The 22515-nt window shown below is 60.8% G+C and overlaps 2 protein-coding genes across 2 annotated transcripts; both read left to right on the top strand.

Annotated features, from left to right (window-relative positions):
• Positions 1-1088: 1088 nt before the first annotated feature.
• Positions 1089-11514, top strand: CSRP1 (cysteine and glycine rich protein 1). Its single transcript, XM_016211621.2, has 5 exons — positions 1089-2109; positions 6835-7003; positions 7844-7973; positions 9827-9920; positions 10382-11514. The coding sequence occupies exons 1-5, from the start codon at positions 1998-2000 to the stop codon at positions 10456-10458; spliced, it is 582 nt and encodes a 193-aa protein (XP_016067107.1). The 5' UTR covers positions 1089-1997; the 3' UTR covers positions 10459-11514.
• Positions 11515-19919: 8405 nt separating this feature from the next.
• PHLDA3 (pleckstrin homology like domain family A member 3) lies at positions 19920-22159 on the top strand. The gene is made up of 2 exons (XM_016211586.2): positions 19920-20377; positions 21634-22159. The coding sequence occupies exon 1, from the start codon at positions 19927-19929 to the stop codon at positions 20302-20304; it is 378 nt and encodes a 125-aa protein (XP_016067072.1). The 5' UTR covers positions 19920-19926; the 3' UTR covers positions 20305-20377; positions 21634-22159.
• Positions 22160-22515: the final 356 nt, after the last annotated feature.

Genomic DNA, 22515 nt, shown 5'->3' with positions numbered 1-22515 from the left:
GCCCTGACACTTTCGGTAAAGAGCTTCCAGGTAATTCCAGCCCTTCTGCAGAACATCCGAGCCCTTTCTGTTGAGATATTAACAGAGGAAAGCAGGAGAAACCAGGACTCGGACTGCAGTTCCCAGCAGGGATGCAGCTCTGATGGGACTCACTGTAGACCTGCAGGTGGCTGACGTGATAGCAGAAGGCAGCCCTGCCCCCCGGTCATCCCACCCACGTACAGAGGGCCTGGGGACAGAGACACAGCCAGCCAGCCTGCAGGTGGCCAGGTGAACCCCAAAGAAGGGCAGGTCCCACGTCCCAGGCTCCTGCGCTGGGCTGACGGAGAAGCCGTGAGTTCCTGGTTCTTATTTGGACGGGGAATGATCCTTCTCAGGCCTCACTGTTCCAGATAGAGACCCGCTGGGAGGGGAGCAGACATCTGGCTGGAGGGCTCACCTGGCCAGTCCCTTAGCCGGGAGCAGCAGAGCGTGCTCGGAGCGCGTGCCCGGCACGTGGTGGTCACAGCGCTATGGTCTCCTTTAATCCTCAGAACTAAGACTCGTCCCACCCAGACAAGCAAACTGGAGCTCAGAGTGCAGAGGAGCCGGCCCACAAGCCTTCAGCTAGGAAGCCTTGAACCCAGACACCATCTTCCTAACTGAGCTGACCCCGCAGGAACTCTGATCTCAGCCTCCTGCAGGAAGGAAGAGGGAGGAGGCTGCCAGTGAGGCAGACTGACACCCGGTACTGTGCTTGACTGGCTGTCCTCCATGCTACATGGTTTTGCAGCCCTGAGCGCTTGCTCAGCCAGGCAGCCGGCCCATGGAACCTCCAGGGCCGAAAGGGGCCGAAGGGACTGTGGGGCACGAGGACTGTCCCCGGGGATCAGGGAGCTCAGGCCCTGGGAGGTGTCTGAGGAGGGCACAGAGAATCAGGTGCCTTTGGAGAAACCCTACCTACGGGTGTGTCTGTGATGTGCGTAAGCTGCGGTTGGTCCAGACCTGGAAAGGGGCAGCTGGCCACATGCAGTGGTCAATAGCCAGGTGGGAAGGGACAGCAGGCCCCCAGCTCCAGCCCCCCACTTTGTGCACACCCCAGCTCTGCACAGGCACAGCTGAGCTCTTTCTACGGCCAGGCCCTGCATGGAGCACTGTAGGGGTGGGCGCGGTGATTAAATCACCAGCCCCCATCGTGACTGAGGCACAGTAAGCAGGTGCCTGAGCTGGCAAGTGAGTGAAGGCTGTGCTATGGGGGCTCTCAGGGAGGCTTGATTTTCTCAGGCACTAGGGAGCCACTGATGGTTTTAGAGCAGGGGCCCTGGCAGCGATGCAGGGATGGATTGGGACGGAGATTCCCAAAGCAGCTTCCCAGTAATCACTGTCTCCAGGGATGCATTCAGCTGTAGAGTAACTGGCTTCAACAGTAAAGGGAATTTGTTGGTTTCCTTAACTGGAAAATTCAGAGAGAGCTTGGCTGAATTCGGTGACTCGATGAGGTCACCACACACTGGGTTTCTTTGTCTCTCAGCTCTGTGCGCCCCACTCGCTGTCAGCCTCATCCTGGGCCTGCCTGGCCCCTTGGGGACAATGGTCCAGAGCCCCTGGCTCCCCTGTCCTTGCTCAGGAGGAGAGGCTGCTTCCAGGAGGTTCTCTCAGAAGATCAGGGTATTTTTTTTTCCTGAGCACTTGACAGTATAGATTCTGCCTGTGGGGACCTGACTGGGGGACTTGTGTTCTCTGAACTCTCGTTCGTCTGCCGGTTTTGCTCCAAATGAACATCTGTGAGGTTCATCCGTGTGGGGCTTGTATCTCACGCTTACTTGTGCCCCCCAGGCAGCACTTGCAGGAGGATTTGGGGAGGGGGCCAGAGGAAGTGCCCCCCACCAGGGCTGGGCCCCCCCTGCAGGAGCCGGGTCTCCTGACCTCCTCTCCTCCTCGGTCCCCGCCTGGGGTCCTCTGTCCCGAGCAGCCTGGGTGTCCCGTCGTCAACTCCCGTTTCTGTGCCCAGTTCCAGGATGCCCAACTGGGGAGGAGGCAAGAAATGCGGGGTCTGCCAGAAGACCGTGTACTTCGCCGAGGAGGTGCAGTGTGAAGGGAGCAGCTTCCACAAGTCCTGCTTCCTGTGCAGTGAGTAGGCCCAGGCCCGCGGTTGCCATGAGGATGGGAGGGGGCACCCCCAGGCCAGGCCGGGCCTGTCAGAGCCCCTGGGAGCTGGCCCCATGGGATGTAAACAGCTTGACATTTGGCTGAAGCCGCAGCTGGGGCGGGAAGCACTTAAGGGCCTCTTTGTTCCCGCGGAAGCCGCCTTCCAAGCGGACACTGGCCAGAGCCGGTGGGGGCGGCGGGCTCCAGGCCCAGAGCCAAGCTGCGAAGACTCGCTTAGGAAAGCTTTCCCCTCGCTCCCTCTCCTTTCTCTCTGTCACAGTCTGTCCTCTAAGAGCTGAAGACATGTTCAGCCTCAAGTCTCACCAGCCCGTGGGCCTCACGATCCCTTGTTCAGAGGCCCTGCAGGCTGCAAGCTTAGGAGGAGCTGAGTTTGGGCCAAGAGCCAGCTGTCCCTTCCTCCCCCTCTGGGCCGGCCCTCACCTCTGTTCTGTCCCTTCCTGATCCCACAGCCTGGGACAGGCAAAGAGGGGCCCACGTGCTTTTTAAAAATATGTTTTTATTGAATTTAGAGAGAGAGGAAGGGAGAGAGAGAGAAACATCGACGAGAGAGAAACATCATCCATCGGCTGCCTCCTGCACGCCCCTGACTGGGGATTGAGCCCCAAACCCAGGCATGTGCCCTGACCAGGAACTAAACCGGTAACCTCTCGGTGCCCAGGACAATGCTCAGCCACCTGAGGCACCAGGGCCAGGTGAGCCCAAGCTCTTTAACACCCACTCCCAACAGCCCAGAATGAGACTCGCTCCGACCGCAGCCTGGATGAGCGAGAACCAGGCAGCAGATGCCAAGCTGCCAGGAGACCTCAGGCCACCCAGGGACCCTGCCTCCTTGCCCTTTGCTGGCTGGTGCATGGGCCAGGCGTGTTTTCAGAGCACCCAGGAAGTGAGGACTTGGGGGGCCTCCCCAGGTTCACTGTGATCGCAGCAGAGGATCTGGGTTTGAGGAAGCGGCAATGTCCATCGATGCGTTGCCCTTGAGGGCAGGTGGAGGGGACTCAAGAATGGCCAGCGAAGCCCCAGGTTTCAGAGCCAGTCCTGTCCTCGGGGTTTGCGTGGGACTCTGTTTAATTCCAAGTGGTGATGGGCAGGTTAGTCCATGTCTCTCTGGCTGAGTTTTCTCATTGTTTCTCGGGAGGTAACGATACTGGGTTTTGTGGAAATGAAAATGAAAGAAGTTTGGGAAACCAAGCACCTGAAGGAGGTGTGAGTGGTCAGTGTGTGACAGACACTCCTAGACACACAGCTGACACAGCGAGACAGGGTCACAATGCCCAGGGGCTGAAGACCCAGCCTGTTCCACGTCATCCTGTGACGCATTGAGCAACGTTAGGACACCCTGTGGCGTCTTTGTCCCAGGTGATTATGATCCAGACTGGGAACCAGCTGGGCCAGGGGCCACCTGCTCACTAGGTCTCTACCTGCTGCCTGGTGGGTCAGCAGAAGCAGCCAGCACAGGCCTCAGGGCCCACCCCTGCCCAGCCGGCTGGAACCACAGCCCACCAGCCATGGGCCGAGTCTGATGAATGGAGGGTGAGCGAGCCCTGGTGCGGTCCGCTGGCCACCGGCCCACCGAGGAGCCGTAACAGCCGCATCTTATTATCAGCAACTCACTGCCCTGAGGAATTTCCTAACCGTTTATTTTTTCAGGGGGAATGAGAGAGTTTGGCATTGGCCAGGAAGAGGGTGCAGGCTGCTGGGGTCCAGTCCTCAGGGCCTCTGTGCTCTCAAATGTTGCTTAATCACTGACCAGGAGGGCCGGCTGTGGCCAAGAGCTGCCCCCCCCCCCCCCGCCTGCAGTCCTGCCTGTAGGGGTGGCTGTGGGTCAGGCAGTGGAGGGGGGTCAGGAATTCAGGGGCCGCAGAGGAAGGAGCCAGCTGGGCTAGGGTGTGAGGAGGTGTGGAGGGTTAGAAACAGTTGTAACAGGGCTGGGGCGGGGGGTGGGGGAGGCTATTGTGAAAGTAACAGCCATGGGGAGCGGTCTCACATCCCTGGGGTCCCTCTAGGATCGGACCTCAGGAGGTCCCAGCCTTCCAAGGCTGGCTCCTGGTGCCCGGAACGGCTCCGGGCACTTGGCCACCTGTTTGGAATGGAAGGAGCTTCGCTGTGCACTAAGAAACGTCCAGCTTGAGTTCAAGAATTCAGGGCAACCCACAGAACCAGAGGACTTTCCCTCCTAAGGAAGAGAGGCCGCAGGGTTTGGGCCTGGCTGGCGGGAAGGGCCCCTTGCTGGCCAGTCCTGAGTGCCTCCCATCCCCAGAGCTCCTCTGACCATTCTGGTCCTTGGCTCTGGATTCTGCTCAGCTCAGGGCCTACAGTCCCTTCTGGGTCTGGGACAGACAGGAAGACAGGGTGAAGCAATAGCTGGACTCAGGGAGCAGGGCCTCCGTCCTGGGCTTGGCCTTTGACCTGGGAGCAGGGACAGAGAGGCCCTGCCCTGCACCCCTGGGGTCACAGTGGGGACAGGACAGGCTAGTGCCTGTCTCTGAGCTCTGAGCTCTGACAGGCTCCCTCCAGGTCTGGCCTTACCTCATGGTCGGGGCCGATGGAGGCGGCTGCTCCCAGAACCCAGAGCACAGGGAAGCTCCCAGGGGTCGCACGCCCCAGAACACCAGCGTCTCCCTGTCTCCTTACCCACAGGGTGAGGTCTGATGTCAGGTTTCACCTCTTGGTCCCACACACTTGGCCTGGCTCACAGGGGTGTGGGCTGCCAGGTCACACTGTGTTCTGGCCGGTCCCTTATGTGCCTCGGTTTTCCTTCTGGAAGCAGAGAGACCTGCTCTCGGCCTGAGTGGGGGAAGGGCGGGCCCTCACCTGTGGCTGCCTCTTTTCTGTGATTCCAATCAGCATGATAGGACTCACCCAGGCATAGCGCACCTGGAGTACAACCAATACTCAGTAATCAGCCCAAGCTGTTAACCCTAACTCTCTTTACTGCCTTAACATGATTTGGCAGAAATCAATTTAGCCCTTCATTAAAAATTCCCCTTACCTGAGCCTCTGGTGGAGCCTGCAGGTGGGCAGACTCCAGGGCGCATCCCCTGGAGGAGGTGAAGGGGCAGAAAGCCAGGATGGAGTGGGGGCTCTGGGAGAACAGAGACCCATGGGGGTCGTGACCTGGAGCCACTTTAGGCCCTGGGTCTCCTAGCTGAGCTCCCGGGACCCCTGCTGGAGAGACCCCCTCAGAAGAGACCCTCATCTCTGCTATCTGCCTGCCGGGTCTTGGAATTCCCAGTTCAATCGGGGCCTTATGGGAAGCAGCTCCTGACTTCCTGCCCTAGAAGGGAATGCTGGAGGCCTTGGCCTGTTGTTCCCTCTCCCTCCATCTGTCCGGAGCCAAGCCCCAGGGGGGCTATGGAGAGCTCCGTATTTGGGCTGCCCAGAGTGCTGGAATGAGGTGGGGATCTCAAGGGCTGGACCAGAGGGGCCTTATTTAGTCTGAAGTCTATAACCTGGGGCTCAGAGGGAGAGGGTGGCCAGTTTGCAGAGGGCTGAGCTCAGAGCCTCCTGGGAGGGAGGTGAGAGGAGGGCCGGGACAGGCGGGGCTTCCCCAGGGCAGGCTTGAGGGGTCAGTCTGTGGGGCACACTGGATCCTGATATTTAAGGAATGTCAAGAAGCCAAATTAACATCATTAGGACAAGAGCTGACAGACAAGCGAAGTTGGGCCTCTGGAGGCCTGACCTGTCCCTCCATCCCTGTGCCCCACGACACTCACTCCAGATACTAATGAGAGCAGTCAACCTCCTGGGTGCAGGTGTTGTGCTATTTACTTCCTGCGAAAGGCCTCATTTGCTTTTCACAGCCACCTTTTGGGGAAGATATTTCCATTTCTGGGCTCAGTGTCACTTGCAAATGCAGATAAGAATAACTTGCCCCAGGTCGAGGTCACTGCAAAGCGGGAGAGCCGGGATCTGACCCTGGCTGAGGCTGCAGGACCCTAGGCTCTGAGCCGCCCTGTTCTGCGAGGCTGGGCACAGCTCCCCTCTGGCATAAACAGGAAGGTACCCAGGCCCACCAGTTTTCTAAAGTTGCCCCCATTCCGATCTCTTAGCCCAGTAGGTGGGCATTCTCCCCGGGTCTGAGCCCGGTTCCCCCTCCCCCGCCCCCCCACGGGGATCCACGCTGAGACTGGGAACTTCAAATGCTGCTGGCAAATCCTGCGTCTCATCTCCAAGCCTGCCAGCTGGGTGCCTGATAAACACTAACTTCCCTTCTGGGCTCACTGCCTCACCTGAACCCTCCCCCCAAGCCTACACCGAGTGTCCCTTCTGGCCCCCGTTGCTGGGAGCCTGCCCTCCTCTGCCTTCCTTTCTTCCCCCCCCCCCCCGCCCTCGTCCGGACACGTGGTCTCTCTCCGGGGCAGAGTGGAGGCCTCAGCGGGCTTCCTGGGGCCGGGGTCAGCCGAGGTTGCTGCCTCCGACCCCTGCGTGCACTGCTGTCTGGGCATCCTGAGGGGGCGGAGGCCTCCGAGGCACGCGGGCTCCCGGGAGAGGTGGCTTGGCCGGCATCCCCGGCCTTGGGACATGCAGACTCCCTCCCTGTCACCTCCCAGCTCGGGGCCACCCCGACCTGCTTTTCCAGGCTGTTCCTCAAAGGTCACGGTGGCAGGTGTGACGCATGCTCGGGGAGCCTCTGTGTGTCCCTGTGCCCACTCACGGGCTCTTGTGCCCCTCCCCCCGCCCCCGCAGTGGTCTGCAAGAAGAACCTGGACAGCACAACCGTGGCCGTGCACGGTGAGGAGATCTACTGCAGGTCCTGCTACGGCAAGAAGTACGGGCCCAAGGGCTACGGCTACGGACAGGGCGCCGGCACTCTGAGCACAGACAAGGGGGAGTCGCTGGGCATCCGGCATGAGGAGTAAGTACCAGAGCTCCCCCACCCCCAGCTCCACCAGACACTCTCGACCGCTTCTGGTTAAGCGGCGACAGCTCAGAAAACCTATTTCCAAGGTCATCGCGGGGCCCCCACTCAGTGCCAGGCCCATCGGAGAAGCTGGGGTCCCAGGGGAACCAACAGGCCTAGTGGCAGGTCAGAGCGGAGAGGACCCCAAAGCTGACTTGGTTCCCTGTCCCCTTTCCACGGACAAGAAAACTCAGCCCAGTGCCCGTGACTTGTCGGGTCCCCTGCCAGCGAGTGTCTGAGCCAGACCAGCCTCTGCCACCTGTCACCTCTGTCGTCCCTTCCTTGGAAATGCTACAGGGTGTCACTAGGGCCCTGGCACCCACTGACCCCTGACCTGCTGTAAACAGGGCTGTCAGCAGTCACCCTGGCCGGCTCCTTGGCCCAGGGGGATGGACGGAAACGACTGACAGATGAGCTACCACATGCCAGCCATGGTCATGGCCCAGGGGAAATGACTGGTCAGCAGATTTGTCCTGGAAACAATCTGATAATAGTCTGCAGGAATGTGGGAGAGGAGGGCAGTGCTTAGCAATGAGGTGTGAGACGATTCCAGCATGTAACCAGGCGACTGAGGGCCATAGGGTATTTCCAGGGAAGTGACACTGTGGGGAGTCTGGGTTTCTCCATCTCTGAAATGGGAGACCACCCAAGAGTTCCTGGTAGCCCTGGTCCTATAACTGGCTCGGAAAGCTGCCCGCTGCCCCCGTTGTGAGATGAAGGTGGGGTCGTGCCCACCCGATCCGGCCCCATCGTATTTTCAGTGTGAGCCACGTCCGTCCCCTTTTCCTCGCGCAGGGCCCCTGGCCACAGGCCCACCACCAACCCCAACGCATCCAAGTTTGCCCAGAAGATCGGCGGCTCCGAGCGCTGTCCCCGCTGTGGCCAGGCCGTCTACGCCGCCGAGAAGGTGATCGGTGCGGGCAAGGTAAGGCGGCCGCGGGCGTCCCGGGAGAGGGGAGGGTGTGGGCCGGCGACATACCTTCCTGACACGTGGGCTCCAGGACTTGGCCCGTCTGGCCTTTCCCTTTAGTTGTGTGACTCGGGGAAACCACGTCACCTTCCTGAGCCTCGGGTCCGCATCTGTCAAGTAGAGGACACGATGGACCCTGACAAAGAAAGTGGTTTAAAAGGTTAAATGAGGTAACGTACAAATACCACCCAGGGCAGCGCCTGGGGTCCGCCGCTGGTATTGTCCTTGTTTACTGTTGGGGGTGGCCGTGAGGTCAGAAGGAAGATCCCTGCCGTTGATTAGATGATATGAAAACAGGAGACAGTAACAGGATTAAGTTGGTGCTTTTTCTGCCGACTCACTGTGAGAATAGGAAATTATTATGAAAAGTTCCCCGCCGGTGTAGCCCAGTGGTTGAGCCACAACCCATGAACCAGGAGGTCACCAGCTCGATTCCTGGTCAGAGCACATACCTGGGCTGTGGGCTCTAATAAAAAAAATTTTTTTTAAAAAGAAAACATTTTTTTTTTTTTAAAGAAGCAATAGAGCTTCTTAAAAAGAAAGAAAGAAAATGATGAAAAGTGGCTAAGAATCGATTCTTCCATGACCTAGCCAGCGGGGCCTGAGCTAGACTCAAGGCTGCTCTGCAGAGGAGTCTCCTTCCCCAGCCTGGAGAGCTCAGGCAGGGCGCTGGGGGCTGGGGGCTGGGGGCTGGGCCCCCCCCCCCCCCCCCCCCCCCCCCCCCCCCCCCCCGGTCTCTGGGAGGAGAGAGCGTGCAGAGGTCTGGCGGCCAGGAAATCCCAGGAGGTCCAGTTTTGTTTCTCGCTCTCCATCCCGGGATGGGGGGCTGTGCTGAGGGAGGCTCTTTGCCCTTAAAAGGCCTGGTTCTGTCGGCCTGGGTGCCGCCTGCCTCTTTCAGGGCTGTCTACACCTCAACCCCTGAGCTTGCGCAGCTGTTACCTCTGGAGCTGGTCTCTCAGAGGTCTTCCTGCCCGAGCCACTCCATCCCGGGGTGCAAACCTGGGCCAGTGCCGTCCCCGCCAGGCTGCTACCCCTGTGGGGCCTCCGAGCTCCTCCTAGATCCGCCAGGGCCTCCTGCAGCCCCTGGGGAAGCTGCACTCGGGCCTTTTCCTGCTGAGTTCAGAGCACTTCACAGACCCATCTCCTTCCCAAGTAACACCAGACACCACTGGCCCGGGGCTCCCCCGGGCGGGCTAGGCCTGTCCCAGGCACTGTCCACTGCGAAAGTCATGTAGTCCTCAGAGCTGCCTGGTGAGGGCAGGGCCACCAGCCCCCTCTCCAAGAGGTGAGGGCCTTTGGGCGAACGAGGCACCCATTTCTAAAGTTCAGGGGCCGGGCTGCCTCAGGAGAGTCCCCATGATAAAAGCGTGCCCTTGGCCAGGCAGCATCCATGTACCTAGTTCCCATGTCCATTCTGCAAGGTGGGCGGAGAGGCCCCTGGAGGAGAAAGTGGCTGAGGCTGTGCAGCTGGTAAGGGCTAGGGCTGGGGCAAGCCCATGCCCACACCACTGACCCCATGGGTCTGGAGAAGGCTTGACCCACGGCACCTATGAAGCACAGCTACCTGGGCGGTGACCCTACCCCCTGGCCTGTTGCTTGTGGTTCAGCTGGTGTCACTGACCACCCGGCCCCTTGAGGTGATGTGAGGTGGTGTGAGGTCCTGGCTTGCACCTCCCTGGCCCGGCCCCAGGGCCACATCTCCCCAGGAGCCTCTGCTGAGCAGCCCTCTATGTCATTATGTCAGGGGGCTGGGGGCAGGGGACACCCTAGTCCCTGGTGGCAGCATTAACTGTTCCCTTCCCATACAGTCCTGGCATAAGTCCTGCTTCCGATGTGCCAAGTGTGGCAAAGGCCTGGAGTCCACCACCCTGGCCGACAAGGACGGCGAGATTTACTGCAAAGGTGGGTGGGCCACTTCCAGCCCCGGGGTCAGGCGGCCCAGGGGTGGGGACCGAGCGATGACGCCCTGGTTGTGTAAACCTGTTCCTGGCCTCGGGGTCAGGTCCAGAACATTGGTACACCCTTCACTTTACAGAGGGGACAAGCCCAGAGGGAGACAGTGACATGGCCGGAGTCACATGGCAGATCGGGGGACAGGCTGGGCGGGCCAAGTGGATCCCTGAATCTGGTCCTGGGCTGTCACCGCAGACAGTGCCTCTGTCAACTCTGCAGTGGGAGATGGACAGGGTGGGGCCAGGACCCTTCTTACAGTTGGGCTTGGGGTGCTGCAGAAGGGAGAGGACCTGGGATAGGACAGCACTACTGCGGAGGCCTGGTCAGGCCTTAGGAGCGGTGTGTCTACAGCGGGGTCAGGAAGGGGTGGCCTGGGGGCGGAGTGTCTCACCTGCCTCTTCTCTCTGCAGGATGCTATGCCAAAAACTTTGGGCCCAAGGGCTTTGGCTTCGGACAAGGGGCAGGGGCCTTGGTCCACTCGGAGTAAGGCCGCCTACAGCATCCCCACCCACGTGCCATCTCCACCACCCCCTCCCCGCAGCCTCGGCCACCTCCGGACGCCTCTCCTCAGCCCTTGGTTCAGGCCCCCTTTGGAGTCTGCCTGAGGTCCCCCTCTCAGGAGCTCCCCCTGCCTGGGGTCTGCCTCCGTCACCTGCAGGAGTCTCTGTGGCTTTAGTCTCCCCACACCAACCCCACAGGCCCCGGCTCTTAGCCTCCTAGGCTGAGCGTCCACCATCATCTGGCCAAGACCCTGAGCCCACATCTCAGAGCCCAGAGGGGAGGCTGCAGTTTACTGACCCGAGTTTCTTCTCTGTGGGAAAGAGGGTGGGCTTCTTGGTATCGCTCAGAAAAGGACTGGGGAGTCCCCCCAGCTCGGCAGCCACTGGGGGGGGGAGGGAAGGGGACAGAGAGGCATGAGATGGGGTCCTGGTCTGCAGGAGACACCTGTTCGTCTGGGTCATGACCTTTGAGGCCGTGACCTTTGAGGCTGTGGTGAGCTGGTGTCCTCCCCTCGGGGTGGGAGAACACCCAGGTCTGAGAACCCGAGTCTGGATGTCGTCTGACCTCCCCAGCATCCACTTCCCTGTGTGATGGGGGCCCCCATGAAACACCCAAACACACACTTCTGTTATCAGAGGCCCAAACCTGAGGGGAGACGACTCTGGCAGTGGGGTCCCCAGGCTGCAGCGATAACGGCTCCCCTGTCCCCACACGCCCAGCCCAGGGCTCTGCTGCTGCGCCCGCTTGGCCCTCGGATGGGAGGCACACAACTCAGTCTTCATCTGGACACCCCTCCCCTCTGCACCCAGAGCTCAGGACCCTCCTGCCCCTGCCACCCACCTTTCCCCAGGACCTTCTCTGGCCACGTCCCCCCCATCCCTCCCAGGCCCCCAGGTCAGGAGCAGCAGGAACAAGGGGGTGGGGGTGGTCTCACTGCTCCCAGGAACAGAAAGGACAAGACAGAGCTGTGGCCCGGGAGGGGGCTGCTCAGGCTGTTTTCAAGCTCATCCCTCACTTGGTCAATAAAAGCTGATAGAACAGAGCTCTGGTGTCCGTCTGTGTCACTGCCACGGCCTGGGGCCGGGAGGGAGCCGGATTGGAGACTCCCATGAGGTCCATGGGAATGGAGTGATCTGTCCTGGCTCTATTGCAGGAACCTGTCTCGCCGAACCCCACATCTGGGCATGGAATTTAGCGCACTTTGGAATTTGAGAGGCTCAGCAAGGCCCCAAAACTGTGCTCAGAACTTCCCTTGGCTGGAAAGCCCCAGAATGAGAGGGGAACTCAGCCATGGGAACTTCCCCGTGGAACTCAGAGAGCTCCCTCTGCCCAGGGTGGAGTGGCGGGCCTGGCTCAGCCCGGCGCTGTGAGGGCCCTGCCTTCCTCCGTTCAGCCTGCTCCAACAAAACACCACGAACGGGGTGGCCGATAAAGAATAGAAATTTCACGGCCGGCGTGGCTCAGTGGTTGAGCACTGTCCCATGCACCAAGAGGTCTCCGGTTTGATTCCAAGTCAGGGCATATGCCTGGGATGCAGACTCAATCCCCAGAAGGGGCCATGCAGGAGGAAGCCTATTGATGTTTCTCTCTCACCAGTGTTTCTATTCCTCTCTCCCTCTCCCTTCCTCTCTCTCTAAAATCAATAAAAACATATTTTAAAAAAACAAACCACAATAAGCAGATGCTGTAACAGCAACAAACCTAGTGAGCCTCACAACCAGATGACCAGATCCAACCACGGCCTTGACAGACCCCCTCCTTGATTCTGGGTATGGGATCTAACCGTGTGTGGGACCAATCAATACTTTAGAACCAGATGCATGTGCCAGGTGACAGGTAGCACAGCTGTGGTGGTTTAGAGGAGCGTGCTGTCCAGGGCTGCGGGTTCCAGGAGCGCCAAGGTCTCTAGGTCCAGCCCAGGCTGTGGCCAACCGAAAGAGGCTGGCCAGGGGCTATGGTCTTTGGGAAGGGTTTGTGCGTCGGGGAGAAGGGATGGATGTTCACACACACACACACACACACACACACACACACACACACACACACACACACACACACACACACACACACACACACACACACACACACACACACACACACACACACACACACACACACACACACACACACCCCCCCCCCCCCCAGACCATCTTCCTGCTCTGGGAGAGGCCCACAGGAGAGGCCAGAATGGGAGTTTGGGGCCCAAAATTGGGGACAGGCTGCCCTCTGCTGGCTGCTTGGGTGGGTCTCTGCTCTCCAGCGCAAGGCCATCCGCCTGCCTCTTCCAGAACAGCCCCATTGTGGGGAGGGGGCTGGACGCACCTCCTTGGAGCGAAACCCGGTGAAGTCAGGGGCGCGGGCCCGTGTAGTGGGTGGGGGGGGGCGGGAGGAGCCCTGGAGAAGGGAGGGCCGCCTGGGGGTGGTACCTTGCAGGGAGGAGGACCCGCCGGCAGGTGGCGCTGTGGAGCCAGGGCAGGAGGCTCCCGGCCAGGTCAGCGCGTCCCTCCCGCTCTCCGCCCCCGTGCGCGCTGCGCGCGCGGTGCTCACCTGGAATCCCAGGTGACGGCTTCTCCCTCGGAGGGGTTCCCGCTAACCAGCCTGCAGCAGACCACGCCACGTAGTGACCCAAAGGCAGGGAGTCGGGATCTCAGTGTCCGTCCAGGCATTTCCTTCCTTGGTTCTCTCATCTCCGAGCTGGGCGCCGGGATGCGCAGTGGGCGGGAGTGGCTGTTCTTTGCTCTCCGCTCCGAGGAAGCTGCGATGGGATGCAGCTGTGGTCCTGATGGGAGGCCAATTTCAGGAGAGCCCCTCCTCCCAGAGCCCTAGCAACTTATTTGGGTCACCTGAGGGCTGAGGGACCAACGAGGGGTGAGGCTGGGAGGAAGGAGAGAGAGAGGGAAGTTAGCTGCTGTTAGGTGTGGGAGTTAATTAATCCCTGAACAGGGCACGGAAATACTGTGGGAGGGACCGACACATGGACCGGGTGAGCCAAGCAGGGGAAGAACCCTCAGGGATAAACTGCTGGATGGTGCCCTGCCTTCCCTGCCCCTGGTCCCTCCTCCAATTCCCCCAATTATGAGAATCACTTGGGGAACCTTTTACAGTGGATTCCCGGCCCCACCCCCTGGAGGCTCTGATGCAGCGGGCCTGGCAATCTGCATTTGCAGAGCCCCTCAGGTGATTCTGACACTCAGGCTCAGCCAGGCTTGAGGACCAGGGGAGTCCAGCCCCAGCTCCAACCTGCACCCCACAGCCCTGTGGGTAGGTGACCGCTCAGCTGCCCTGAGTTTGGCGCCCCACCCGGCAGCTGGGCTCTGCACGATTTCAATGATTAGAGAGGACTTCCTATTTCTGTCTCTGAGAGCCACCCAGAGCAGGTCTAATCTCCGTCCTGTGACAGCTGCCTGTCGGCTCAAGTCTGCCCCTCTCCAGGGCAAACACCCTGGCCACTCAGTGGTTCCTGATAGAGGCTGGGGGAAGCCACTTCATCAGCTGAGAAAGAAAATCCCAGCCGGGCTTGGGGCTGTGCAGGGGCCAGAGGAGCAGCCTGGGGACTTGCAGTAAATAGGTCAGTGGGCAGAGCAGAGTGGCTCCCTCTGAGAAAGACCCTCTCCTGCCGGGCTGGCTCCCTCCACCCAAGCCTGAGCCTCCCTCTTCTGGACGTTTTGGGAGCATCATTACCCATCTCCTGCACTCACTATGTGCCTCAGCCTATTCGGGGACCATAAGTATATTAAGTCACTGAATCCTCACAATAACCCTGTCACCACACCCATCACAAATGATCAAACCAAAGGACAATTTTCGAACCAGCTTAACGTCAAATGGCAGGAGCAGGATAGACATGCAGGCAGCTGGGTCCAGGTCCCAGTCCTGCACCGCTGTACTGTACCTGAGTCTTCTTTAGAAGAACCCGTGGGCCGAGAGGTAGGAGGAGTTGTGCTAGGTCCATAGCAGTAGCCAGCATGCGTCGAGCACACACTGTGCACTGGCACTAATCTACATGCTGTCTTATTTGAGTCCTACATCAGCAGTATGAAGCGGATATACCATCCCTTTATCACAGAAGAGGAAACTGAGACCTGTTGAGTTTTCAGGTGACTTAGTCAAAATCACTGGCAAGCAGAGGAGCCAGCGCTGGAACCAGCTGTGTGACTTTGGGCCAGCCTCCTCCCCTCTGGGTTTCAACCGCTCCTGTGTGAACCGAGGATGTTGGCCTCAATTAAACGCCAGAGGAGTGCTTCCGAGGTGACAATGTTCGGGGAGCCTCCCGGGACCTTGTGAAAATGAAGATACCTTTCGGGCGCTTGGGGTGGGGCCTGAGACCCAGCATCTCTCACCGGCTCCCAGGGGAAGGTGGTGCTGATGCTGTGGCCCTGGCCACACTCTGGGGACCCGCCCAACTCTCACATTCTGGGTTTATGGGCCTGGGAAGACTCGCCCCAGAGGCCAGGAAAATTCAGGAAGCAGGTCATCTGAATAAAGCCCTTCGTGGGCATTTTCATGCCTGGACAAGCCCTGCTGCCTTTTTCAAAGCTCCTACCCCTGAGCCTTCTGCATCTCCTCTCTGCTGACCTCAGCCTGACTACTTCAGAGGGTTTGTGGGCTTGGTCCTGGCCTCCTGGGGACACCCACAGGTCCCCACAGGCTGCACTGCTAGTTCTGTAGGGCTGGTCACTCATGTGCCCCCTCTGGGTCACACGTCTCTTCCTCCCTTGAAGTGAGATGTGGCCCCGTGGCTTGCTCTGGCCTCTGAATTGAGGTTAGAAGTGTCCCTTGTGGGCAAAAGTCTTTAAGGGCCCTGGTGTAAGTTATCTGTCCCCAAGAGTATCATTCGCCCCTCGTGAGCACTTACTACATGTCGCAGACTAACTGAAGACCTTAAATGTATGAATGCCATTGGTCCTCAGTCCCCCTGTGCGGTGGGCCACTGCCGTGCCCATTTGCAATGGTCTGCACACCTCGCCTTGCCCCCCCCAGCCCTGTCGGCGTGTGGGACGAGTGGACAACCTTCGCTGGGTTTTGGGACAACCTGTGGGATTTGGGGGAGTTTGTTGGTGGAGCAGGGCCGAGCCTATCCTGATACATACACGCACCGGTATGAGCAGTGACGTGGGGATGTCACCTTAGGCAGCTGTGTCTGATCCCGGGGGACGTGTTTCTGCAAAGCCAAGATTGTGGCCTGTGAAACGTTCACTCTGAGATCTTCTTTAGTAGGAGGGAGCTCCCGGAGGACAGGAACGCCACCTCCCCATCTGGCCAGTTCCCACTAAAAAGAGAACAATGTCCCCAGTGCCCAGAGCCTGGGTCCAGTTTGCTCTGCTATTGCTGGCAGGTGGGTTAAGGTCACACATCCCCTGAGCATCAGCCAGTCTTCTTCTGATGTCCCTGCCCCTCAGCCCAGCGTCCCCGAGGACAAGGGTCATGCCAGGGAGGCCCCTTTGCTCCTGCAGCAAGAGCGCCCAGATGCCAGCATGATCTGGGAAAAGGGGAAATTCTGCAGGCCCCAACCTGAACCCTGAGCCCACAAGTCCAGTCCTTGCCAGACCCAAGCTGGGATCAAATGTCATCAAGCCCAGACTCGGCCCCATCAGAGAGGGGGCAGTGGGCGCCCTGGAGACGAAAGGGATCCCTGGTGAATCAGGAAAGTTATTGGCCTGGAAAGTGATTAAAGAGCTGAGCGTGGGAGGGGATTTCCACCGAGAGGGCCAGGCCCAGGAGCAAGCCTGGGCGGGTTGGCCTCAGGGTGCTGCCCACTCGAGGTCTGTTGCAACGGTGCCCATAAAACCCAGATCCTCGGAGCCTTGAAACATTGATCGGTTTCTTCTGTTTCCCTCTGAGGATACCCACAGCTCTGGGACCGAGGGCTCCACATCAAAGGGCTGGGGCGGGTCAGGAGTAGCCGGAGGGAGAGGTCAGCTGGGGGCGTCTCCCAGGGAGAGGAGGGGGAGACCTGAGGGCTGGAGGGTGCGTGAAGAAGCCCAGAGGGGGGAGCACAGCTGGAAGGAGACCCGTGTTCCTGTCATGTCTGGGTGGGGAGGAGCTACCTGACCCGATGAATCCGGGAACTTGGGTCAGGCTGAGGCGGGAACAGCAACAACCTTCTTGTCTTACCTGAAGGAGGGACCCCTGACGTGGACGGTCCTTAGCCCCCATAAACCAGCCAGCCTTGCAAATTTAATACGGGCCAGACAGCTACATTTTAAGGTCAAGGGCACTGAGGTCAGAGAGGGGGAGCCTCAGAGCTGGGTTATGACACAGGTGTCCTTCCTCAGTGCTCCTTCCCCTACACTAGGTCCCCACACCTTCCGCGGATCAGCATGACCCGGCGTGCTTGGTAAAGCCCAGCGGGCTGGGCCCCAAATCCAGAGTTTCTGATTGGCAGGTCTGGGCGGGGATGGGGGTGTGGGGCTTAAAAGGTGCATTTCTAACAGGGACCCCGTGATGAGGCTGCTGGGGGACTCTGAGGAGCCCTGCTCTGGGCCCTCCCTGCCCAAAGTGTGTTCCATGTTCCAGCAGCACCAGCATCACATGGAAGCTTCTAGAAAGGCAGAGTCTGAGGTCCCGCCCCAGACCTACTCAATGAGAACCTGCATTTACCGCCTGAGAAGCACCCCATGCCTGTTCCCCATGGGGACTCAGACCCTGGCAGCGTGGGTGACAGAGGACAGGCGTTGAATGCAAGGCGGGTCCCGTAGGGTGACCACTAAGTGGAGTTTATAACGAGACTTCTAGGAAGCTGTGTTACTTTCTGTGCCCATTCGGGTCACCCCTATTCCTGTTTTTTCTTCCCACCCTGTCCTGGGAGGCCACCCGAGGGGACCCAGGCTCCCTCCTCTGCACGGGGGATGGTTCAGGCCTCGCCAGAGCGTCCCTGGCACACGGTTCCCGGGCTGTTGTGCAATGCAGCCGTTCCAGCTGGACCCAGATGGACAGACAGGGTAGATCGCCTTTCCTCCAGGGTGGGCTGGAGGAGCCCGCTCTGGGCTGCAACCAGGGGACATTCCGTCCAGCAGCCCCATGTGCAGTCAACAAGTCAATAAGAATTGAGTGTCTCTGGGGCCCAGCACTGCCCCAGCCGAGTGCTCCCCAAAAGGCTAAGTTAGAGCTCCCCTCCGGGGGGGGGGGGGCAGGAATACCCCAGCAGGGAGGGAGCACCAGCCCCCTGCATCCTGCTCCGCCTGGGTCCCAAAGTCTTCTAGATTCTTCTCATGGCCCAAGTAATCCACCTTGGGCCTGAGCCTCTCCCAGATGGGGAAAGTGAGTCATCAGCCCTAGTCCCAGGAGGTCATGAGGCTGGAGGACAGGACTCCCAGGCTCCAAGGACCCGCACAGGCCAGTGTGGTGTCATCAGCAGAGGCTGGGTGCTCTTGGCCACCCCACCTTCCCACCCCAGCTTTGCCACTGGCAGAGCTGTGTGACCGTATCTAGGTTGGTTGACTTCTCTGAGTCTCATTTTCCTCTTCAGTAAAACAACACCGATCAGTCATGAGAACCAAACACCTGTGACAGGGCTCTGTGACCTCGCAAAAGCCAGAGCGATTGTGAATTAACCTGGAGCAGGAGGGAGCCTCAGGAGTCCCAGGCCCAGGGATGGGAGAGCAGCGAGTAACAGAGATGAAACTTTGGGTCATAGCAGGACTGTCCCCGGCTGGGGCACTCAGTGGACTCCTGTGGAGGGATGGGGTGGGGTGGGGGCTAGGAGAGGAGCCGCAGGAGGGCAGTGTTGGCAGATGGCTGACACCTGGGGGGGTCCCTAAGTCATGGCTGTGGGCACCTTGAACCCCTCCACTGCAGCCCTCTGGGCCTGAGGGGACACCGGCCTTGGCTCCCTCCTTTCTCTCACGGTGTCGCCCACCCTCTCCCTGGGCGGGGGTGGGAAGGTCCCGATCTCTCGTGTGGGGGCGCCTCTGCCGCTCCAGGGCTGAAGAACTGTGATAGGACACTGACAGCCCCCCACCTCCTGGGTGGGGTACTGCACCCCCTTCCACACTGGACCCTCCTGGTGCCCGTTAGGCTCTGTCTCACTGGGCAGGGGGGTGGAAACCTGGGGTGTGGGTATAAAGAGGCCTGATTACTGTCATTACTACATATCATTATTTCCATAATCGTCTGTTATTAACACGTCAATGACTAGGCCCTTAGGACATGGGAGGGCCTGGAGGAGCTCATCAGATGGGGCAGAGTGGCCACCTTCCAGGGCTGGGCCTTATCTCAGGGTCCCCATCCTCTAAGGCAGTGGAAGTTGGGGTGTGTGTGGGGGGGAATCCCATTTGTGGAGACTCTGGGAGCTGCCAGGCCCTGTCCTAGGCCTTCCGAAAATGTTATCTGCCTTACCCATCAGAATCTACGGGATAGAATAAATCTATCCCCCCCTTTGACTTTTGCGGAAATTGGAGGGTAGTGACCCTGCCCTGGGCAGGCGGGAGGGACACACAGTGAGGGGCAGGGCTGAGGTCTGAGCCCAGCTCTGCAAAGCTCCTGGCTTCACACAACCCTAAGGCAGGACAGGGAGGGAACCCCTCCCCCCAGGCCCCTGGAAGCTCAGTCCAGGGAGAAGGCCCTTCTCTTAGGAGGGGAAGCAGAGCCCCGGGGCACTCCCGGTGTGTGCCGATGCCGAGGAATGCAGGCTGGGACATCTCCAGGTCAAGGGGAGGCCGAGTGACCTCCAGGTTCCTCTCCTCGGTTCACTTTGGCTCCCCTCTGCCAGGCTCCCCCCTAGGGATGGGGGTGGGAGGAGGGCTGGGTCTTCCCAACAGAGACAGCTGCGGGCAGCCTCTCCAGGGCCCTGCACCGGGGGGGAGGAACCCAACGCGCCTGGAGTCCCATTCCTGCCCCTGACCCCAGGATCCTGCTTATGCTTCTGATTGCACAACGCCAAGGGGGAGCTGGCAGAGTTAGGAAAGAGGGCAAAGGCTGGGAGGCCGGGCCTCGCGCGGTCCCAGAAGCATCCAGCAGCCGCCTGGCGCCCACCGTGCGCGTGGCACCGCGGGACGGCGGCGCGAGCCTTTCCCCACCGCGGGCAGCGGTCCCCTCCCGCCTCCACCGCGTCCCCGGGGCCAAGGCCCGGACGAGCAGGGGTTCCAAGAAGCGGACGACGGGAGGCCTGCGGCTGGGGCGGTCGTGTCCGCCGCCCCTTCTCGGCAGCCGCCCGCCCCCCGCCGGCCCCGCCCCCGAGGCCGTGCCCGGGCGGGCGCGCGGCGCCGAGGGGCGGGCCGGCGAGGCAGGAATGCGCCGCGCAGGAGGCGGCGGCGGGACGTGTAAGGACAAGTCCCCGGGGCTGCCGCCCTGGCGCAGACGGGGCCCAGGCGAGCCAGCGAGCGGGCGCCCGGTGCGGGCCGCGGAGCTGGGCGCGCGGGGCGGGCCGCTGCGGCCTGAAGCGGGCGCGGGGCGAGCGGGGCGCGCGCGCGCCGGGCAGGGGCGTCCTCTGCGGGGTTCCCGGGCCCGCGGCCCCATGACGGCGGCGGCGGCGGTGCTGAAGGAGGGCGTCCTGGAGAAGCGCAGCGGCGGCCTCCTGCAGCTCTGGAAGCGTAAGCGCTGCGTGCTCACCGAGCGCGGGCTGCAGCTCTTCGAGCCCAAGGGCGCGGGCGGCCGGCCCAAGGAGCTCAGCTTCGCGCGCATCAAGGCCGTGGAGTGCGTGGAAAGCACCGGGCGCCACATATACTTCACGCTGGTGACCGAGGGTGGCGGCGAGATCGATTTCCGCTGCCCCCTCGAAGACCCCGGCTGGAACGCCCAGATCACCCTGGGCCTGGTCAAGTTTAAGAACCAGCAGGCCATCCAGACGGTGCGGGCCCGCCAGAGCCTGGGGACCGGAACCCTCGTGTCCTAAACCTCCGGGGCGCGCCCTCTGACCTGCCCTGCTTTCCAGTTTTCCACCGACTCGGTGCCCGGGGTCACATCGGGTAAGCCCTCTGGGGACTGGGCGCTCTGTCTGTCTTCCCTACGGAGAAAGTGGGGGGCTCCTGCCAGCATTCCACTTAAAAGCTGGACCGTCCCAGGGCCCCTGCAGAGTGTAGGAGCCGGGGAGTCTGGGCCTGGGAGGCCTGCCCCCACCCCCAACCCTGCCAAGAACTGGACTTCCCCCTGGGGCACCTGGTAGGGGGGCCCTGCAGGCGTCCGAGAGAAAGATGGGCGGGATGGGCCTTGCCACAGGTTGCTTCTACCATGACTCAGGCGGAGAGAGGCTGGCCTGCACAGCCCCCCAAGCCGCTGGGCCTCTGCTCCTCTGCAGGGCAGACCACCTGGGGCCTCCGCTTTCTGGGAGCTGGGAGAACCCAGCCTCCGGTGAACAGAAGCCTGTCCCCCTCCTGCTAGGATGAATGCTCCCCATAGGAGAGTTTGAGCATGGAATTGAGGCAGAAACACGGACTCCCTCTGTTAGTGGGGTCCTCAGGGATTGTGACCAGATCAAGGAACCCCACTTGCCAGGTGGGGGCCTCAGCAGGAGGGCTGGGCTGGGCTGGCCGGGGCTCCACCACCCTTTGTTGACAGTGGGCTCTGGGTCTTAAGGCTGAGCTGCTGGGAGACCAGGGGAGTTGCAGGTAGGGCAGGCCAGGTCACCGGTGCCCCGGGGATGGACCTGTCCACCTGCCCCTGAGCACCAGCCCATGCCCAGTGGGGCCAGAGAAGATGGGGCAGGAGGGGCACATGATTTGTTAGTTGTGATGTCTTCAGCTTCTTCGAGTGGTAGGGCAGGGGGTGGGGCAGATTTGTGGTCAGGAAGGCCCAGGGGAGGGACCAGGAATAGAACCTGGAAGGCCTGGCCCCCAGCCCTGTGCCCTCTGCCCCAGATGCCACTCCCTCCCCTGGGAACTAGGAGCCAGGCTGGGGATGGGTTTGCACCACTCTGGTTTTAATTTCCCTGGTGAGGATCCAAGTCCCCCTCACCACCACCCCCCACCTTCCACTCCTCGACTCCCTGCCCTGAGGCTTCCTCACTGCAACAAGGAGAGTCCCAGTGAGCCAGGGGCCGTGTGGGGCCCCACCTTGCTCTGACCCTCCTGTAAACACTGAATCCCCATTCAGTGAGAATTGACCCTCACTGGTCCCTCAGGTGGGGTGGGCAAGCAGGCTCCCCCATTGCTCAGTCATGTACAAACACTATTTTCTGTTTTTCGTGGTGGGGAAGCTGTTGTGGATACTCTCTTTTTCTTTCCAGCGCCATGGCCCTTTGGGCATGACCACGTCCCACCCGGCGAAGCGGAGTCATGGTCAGGTGCAGGAGGCATTGGAGCTGAAGGGTGGATGGCTGGGCAGGAGGGCAGAGGCCACGCAGGGCTGAGAATGAAGATTCAGCCCCTGGACACTCTCCGACTCTAAGGACGTCCCCGGCTCAGGGCCTTCTAGCCACAGGCCTGACTCATGGATCACGGCGGAGACCTGGCATGTAAGCCCCTCCGGGGGCCCTGCCATCCGTCCTGGCTGGTGCCGCGCCCAGAGGAGGGCAGAGCCCCGTAGGGTGCTAAGCCTCAGGACACAGGAGGCCAGCCTGGCACCCAGGGGAAGATCACCTCCGGACTGACCTTGGTGGGGGACGCTGATGGGTCTGAGGCCCACACTTGGGGGGGGTCTCCTGCTGCTTAGGTCCCCCTGGGACCCCCACCCCTCCAGGCCCTCTCTTTGCACACGTCTCCCCCCACCTCCTGTCCTTCTGCTCTCGCTGCCCTGCTAGGCCTGGAGGTGGTGGGGGTGGGGTGGGGGTTTGGCCATTACCATTTCATGCCTGTCCAACAATGAAGACGCCCTGCAAAGGGCAGTGACCACACTGTCTGCTGAGTGCAATTCTTTGCCCACAAAGACCCAGTGCCTGGAGCATCCGTGTCCCAGTGACCTCTGAGGGGAGAGCTTGTCTCTATGCCGGGAAGGGCTTAGCCTGCTCCCTGGGTCTGGGGGCGTCCTCACTGTTCCGGCAGCTCTGAATTCTGGAGAAGGAGCCTGGGCCTCAGGAATGCTTGGTGGGACCACAGAGAGGGGTCAAGGCCCCCCTCGAGGGCATACACAGGCCCGGCAGTGCCAGCAGACACACACGGGATGGAAAACT

The sequence above is a fragment of the Miniopterus natalensis genome, chromosome 21, assembly GCF_054644295.1.
Source record: "Miniopterus natalensis isolate mMinNat1 chromosome 21, mMinNat1.hap1, whole genome shotgun sequence".
NCBI lineage: Eukaryota > Metazoa > Chordata > Mammalia > Chiroptera > Miniopteridae > Miniopterus > Miniopterus natalensis.
The sequence above is the reverse complement of the archived record's forward strand: the minus strand, read 5'-3'. Positions and strand labels throughout refer to the sequence as shown.